The 5525-nt window shown below is 46.2% G+C and overlaps 1 protein-coding gene across 5 annotated transcripts in view; it reads right to left on the bottom strand.

Annotated features, from left to right (window-relative positions):
• Window positions 1-5267, bottom strand: part of fgfr2 (fibroblast growth factor receptor 2) — a 51506-nt gene extending 46239 nt beyond the window's left edge. For all 5 annotated transcript variants that reach the window (XM_061744606.1, XM_061744608.1, XM_061744604.1 and 2 more), the window contains exons 1-2: window positions 4693-5267; window positions 2551-2806 (exon numbers count right to left, since the gene is read on the bottom strand). In XM_061744606.1, the coding sequence (XP_061600590.1) occupies window positions 2551-2731 (181 nt within the window). In that variant the 5' untranslated portion in view covers window positions 2732-2806; window positions 4693-5267. The remainder of the gene's footprint in view (window positions 1-2550; window positions 2807-4692) is intronic.
• Between the last annotated feature and the right edge of the window lie 258 nt (window positions 5268-5525).

The raw sequence follows: 5525 nt of genomic DNA, 5'->3' as shown, positions 1-5525 counted from the left end.
ACAATAGGGCTGTTGTGGTGGCCGCAGCCAGCGCGCTCGCTCTACTTCTACTGTTACAGCAGCCGCAGGTAAACACACCAGCAGGGCCACCGGGGCTGCAGGCGTGGGCTGCAGAGACAGCACTGATATCTGAAGCATCCAGCGCGGGCTCTGCTGCCGCAGACACAGCAGACGTGGTGACCGCGGCGGCTGCACCGCCAGGGGAGGAGCTGGGGAAGTTATAAACACCTCCTAACCCTTGTGCTGTCTTCGGGTCAAAATGACCCAATTCTTCTATCCTTCTTTCCTCCTGCCATGCTCTCTCCTTCCTTCTTCCTTTCCTCTTTTCCTCCTTTACTCCTTTTCTTCCTACCTCCCTTTCGTCATTTGTTCCTTTATTACCTTATTTGCTTTTCCTCCCTTCTTTCCTTATTTTCTCAATTCCTTCCTTCTTCCCTCCCTTCTTTCTTTCCCTTTCTCCATTCTTTCTTTCCTTCTTTTCTCCCTCCCTTCCATCTTTTCTCCCTTCTTTCCTCCCTTCCATCTTTTCTCACTTCCTTACTCCCTTTCCTACTTCCTTCCATCTTTCCTTCTTTTCTCCTTTCTTCCTTACTTCCTTCTTTCCTTCCTTCCATCTTTTCTCTCTTCCTTACTCCCTTTCCTATTTCCTTCCTTCTTTCCTCCTTTCTCCCTTCTTCTTCCTTCCTTCTTTCCTCTCTTTCTCCCTTCCTTATCCCTTTCCTACTTCCTTCCTTCCTTCCATCTTTTCTCCCTTCTTTCCTCCCTTTCCTACTTCCTTCCATCTTTCCTTCTTTTCTTCTCCTTTCTTCCTTACTTCCTTCTTTCCTTCCTTCCATCTTTTCTCTCTTCCTTACTCCCTTTCCTACTTCCTTCCTTCTTTCCTCCTTTCTCCCTTCTTTCCTTTCCTACCTCCTTCCTTCCTTTCTCCTTTCTCCCTTCCTTCCATCTTTTCTCCCTTCCTTACTCCCTTTCCTACTTCCTTCCTTCCTTCCTTCTTTTCTCCTTTCTCCCTTCCTTCCATCTTTTCTCCCTTCTTTCCTCCCTTCCATCTTTTCTCCCTTCCTTACTCCCTTTCCTACTTCCTTCCTTCTTTCCTTCTTTTCTCCTTTCTTCCTTACTTCCTTCTTTCCTTCCTTCCATCTTTTCCCCCTTCCTTCATTCCTTCTCTTCTCCCTTCACCCTTCACCCAGAGACAGCACAAGGGTTAAGCGACTGGTGTCCAGGCGGAGATGGAAGGATCATCCAAACATCTCAGTCTAACATGTGATACAACTGTGGTCTGGGACAATAAACTACAGCTAATCTGCTCCATCTTTTACGCTAAATCCAGCAGGGACTCTGATGCTGGATCAGATAAGTGTAGCCTCTGTCTTCCCTGTGTATCCTTCATCATGTGACCCCCAGGTCTACCCACTTAATCCCCAGTCACATGACTTCAGCGCTGCCCAGTTCTCTAATCTCTCCATCTAAAGGAGAAGTCAAATATGACAAATCCTCTTAGAACGCTCCTCGAGGGTGGTGCGGCCCCGGATAACTCTCCGTCCTCTCCGTGGCCGTGCAGCGCAGCGTCCAGCATCCGGGCTCAGGAGCCTGGAGCCGAGCGGTCTGAGACAGAGCGGTGATAACAACAGGAGAGGAGAGCTCAGCCGGCCTCTCATGAGCGATACCTGACCTCCAGGGCAAAGGGCAGGAGAAGGTAAAGTGCAGTTGTGTGAGTGTGGGGGGGGGGGTGGGGGATGGGGCTTAGGCGTGATGCTCTGTTGTTGGCCCAACTTTAAATTAGCATGCTGATTAAAGCCTGACAACAAAAGGCAGAGGAATGTGACTTACTATCCATCACAGCGACTAATTATCTGCTGTCAAACAAGCCTGAAGAACTAAATAAATATTAAATAATTTAATTAAATGACATATGGCCTAAAAACAGACAGTTTCTCAATAAATGTCCTAAAAAAATTTTAAGAAAATGCGTTTTCTTTTGTTTATTCAAGATTTTTCTTTAAATCTTAGCTCTAAATCTCTATTTTCTTTCTCCCAACGTTTGTGTGTCCAGACAAGGAGGACAGGAGAGGGATGTCTCAAACACCTCTCCCCCCGCATCCTCCCTTTAGATTGTCTCAAACCGGGCTGTAACACTCAAACACACGCAGAATCAGCTCACTAAATCAGTTCACCCTGAAGTGAAGAAAACAGCAGCCCTCTTTGTTGAGGTTAATGGTCCATACTTCTATTTTCCTTATTTACATCATGTTTTATTTGGACATCTGTTTGATTTTAAGAATGTTTCAAATAACAGAAAACTCAATTTTGCTGTGAAAACAGCAATGGATCTCATCAAAAAATGTAATCCTGTGTTATTTTGAACTAAAGTGATGGAACTGTATATACATTTTGCTGCAGGCTCTATCCACTGAAGAGTACATTAACACCAGACACTGTGAATCGTCCCTAAAGCTTTAGAGACACGTATTCTCCCAAAAACAACCCCCCAACATGGCAGGTTATTTCCCACCCATGGGTGCAGGCTCTTTCCCCCCTCCTGCTGCTCACCTTCAGGTTCCAGAGTGGCCTCCTCCTCCTTGGTAGCGGTGAGGGGCGGCCGGGCCACGCTGGCGGTAAGAAGGGATAGCAGGATGGCAGTCAGCAGCCAGGCCCACGAGGCCATCCCGTTAGCAGGGGACAGGGTTCCCCATACCCCCCTTCTCCACCTCCCCCTGGACACTGATCCCATCTGAGGGGGTCCGCCCAACCATCAACTGCTGCAGGGTCGGTCTGGCACTCACTGGAATTCACCCAATCACCTGGACTGGGAAGAAAAAGGAAGAAAAAAGTCAAAATAAATACTAATTTCACACGTAAGACTTGTTTTCGCCCAACCTTCCTCTTAATTGTTTTGAAAAGTGCTGCAGACAAAAGGACTATAATAGAAAAGCAGATGCACGGAATTTCAAAATGCTGTCAAACAAGCCGTGCTACAGACATACCGAAGCTGTGAGACACACTACCACACTCCATCTTCCTTTAAGCCTCATCTATAATCACAGGCAATGAAATATATTTTAGATAAACCAACTGAGACACCAGAGCTTGAAGTGTTGTGCATTCAAATCAGTCTGGTGCCTCTCTGAGCTCAAAGATCAGACTTCACAAATGTATTTAATCTCACAAACCTAGCGTGGAAAAACGTTCACATGTCATGACTTGACTTGCTTTTCTCCTCAAAATTGAAAAATAGAGGCATTTTTAAATTGCAGTGACAAAGCAAGTCCGTAAAGCCACAGAACAGACCCGAGATCAGCTGATGTGGCACCCGTTTATTTTATTCCCCTGCGCAACAGATGCGCCAAACCTGTTGCACGTATTGCTGCAATGGTGCTCCTTGTCTCCGTGCAAGCTTTTCATTGCATTGACCTGATTATTAGACAGTTTCGTCTTTAAGTTAAAACGTAATTTTGAGTTTCGGATACAGGGACACACGGAGACAGATGCAACAGCCTGTTTGCTCGGACATGTGCGCTCCGACCGCGGTAAAACGTCTCAGGGGGGTTTTAGGCTATTTGCTGAATTCACGCTTTTCTGCGCTGCTTCTGCTCCAGCTGGACGTATCGACCGAGTTTACCCGCAAGGACACGTGCAATTTGACTTTAAGCAGGCGAATTTGAAAACGTGCACGCGTAGATTCATCCTTAATTCACCCAGGGGGGTAAATGGATGTGGAGAGCAACCGCGCACCTGACGCAGAGGCGCATCCTGCAATATCTCCACATCTTCTGCAGGAACAGTCTCTATGCTTATCCGGATTAAAGGCTCGTCATTTTATACAATTAATGTTGCAACCCAGGTGCATAAATCACCACTGAAATGCGAATTAATCACCCACTGATCTTTGGGTGTAGCTGGAAACGTTGTCAGGCTGTAAAGACACCAAACCGTAATTTCTCAAGCATTTAGCAACCAAAGTAAACCTTAATCTACAGAAACTGCATTAAAACGAAAATAAGGAAAATCATTTTTTTTAAATACTTAAAAATAATAATAATGTTTTAAAATCACACACTTAAGTAAATCAGAAATGCGCACTCCAGCCCCCACAACTTAGCCTCGTTTCTTTTGCTGAATACGAGACGGGAACTTTGCGCCATACATTTAAACCCGAGCTTTGAATGAAATTTCTTGGCTCTGTCTGAATTCCCATTGAAATTCAAATCAGTTGGCTTTTTCCACAATGGGGCTCATTTGGAGCTGCTCGGTGATTTAGGGCTCCGGCACCAAGCAGTGAAAAAACAACTGCGGTCACGGGGTAATTGGCACCATAAATGCAATGTAGAAAATTAAGCAAAGTAATAAATAACCAGGACACTTGCTAATGGGCTCTAAAGTGATGATGCGAGCTGTTGTGTGGTTCCCCACCTCTTAGAATAAACAATGAGAGATTTCCCTGGACTTAAACGTTAACATGTAACGTTATTTTGTTGGAAATAAGAAAATCTACACTGGGAAACTTAAAAAGGTCAAGAAATGCCTAAAGTTTTCTGTTAAGGGTCTTAATAACACTCATTCTTTAAAAAAAATCAAGTGGCTTTGACGTACACGCAGGAAAAGGCGAGAACAACTCCAAAACTGCAGAAAACCCGACAACTTGATCAAATCTTTTCCAAGCTTTTCCAAGCTGCGTAAACAGACAACACTTACCAGGGAGGAATAAAATCGTGGAAATCTCTGTTTTGGCATGCACAGATAAGGGAGGAGAGAGCATGAGCTGAATCCAGAGGGAGGAATGTCTCCAACAGCACAAAGCAGAAAAAAAAAGAATGTGAGAGGCGCAGCCTTTTTTCAGCCTACTATTCCACAATTAGCCGGCATCGACTCGGATAAAAAGACATATTCCAATATATTCTGGCAATGTAGTCCGGTGACACGAAAAAGAAATCCGAGTTGACACCCTTTATCCTTCGAAAACAGCTCGGAAAACCATGCCACTGTCTCCTCCGAAACTTTCCTTCCCCGTCACCAAGTTTCTTCTCGGGCGCAAAAACATGCCCAGCGCTCCCCAGCAGCGAGACTGTCAACTGAGCAGAAAGTTTTGCAGCTACCAGGGATCTTGGACGAGGCTGAGACGCTGCAGAGATTCAGAGAGAGTCGTCCGATGCAGAATGTGATAAAATCCCGCAGCAGCAGCGTGCGTTAACCCGGCTCAGGCGCGTCTCCAGCTCCGGCTCTTCTCTTCCTCCCCCGACAGTCTCTGCTCCTCAGACGCTTTGTCAGGTTTACTAGGTTTTTTTTCTTCTCCTCCTTACGTCTCCACACACCGCCCTCCTCCTTTCCTCTAGTGGGTGTCATCCCCCACTTCTCCTCCTCCTCCCTCAGGGCTGATTTATGGTTCCGCGTTACACCGACGCAGAGCCTACAGCGTATGATACGCGGCGACGCGCGCCCTACGCCGTAAACCTACGGCGTAGGCTCCATAATTCAGGCTTCACTCGCAAGTGTAATTTGAGCCGCTTCCTGGCCGCAGTGCCTTTGGG

Source organism: Cololabis saira, chromosome 17 (assembly GCF_033807715.1).
Source record: "Cololabis saira isolate AMF1-May2022 chromosome 17, fColSai1.1, whole genome shotgun sequence".
NCBI classification, from domain to species: domain Eukaryota; kingdom Metazoa; phylum Chordata; class Actinopteri; order Beloniformes; family Belonidae; genus Cololabis; species Cololabis saira.
Note: the sequence above shows the minus strand (reverse complement) of the source record. Positions and strands in the feature narration are given on the sequence as shown.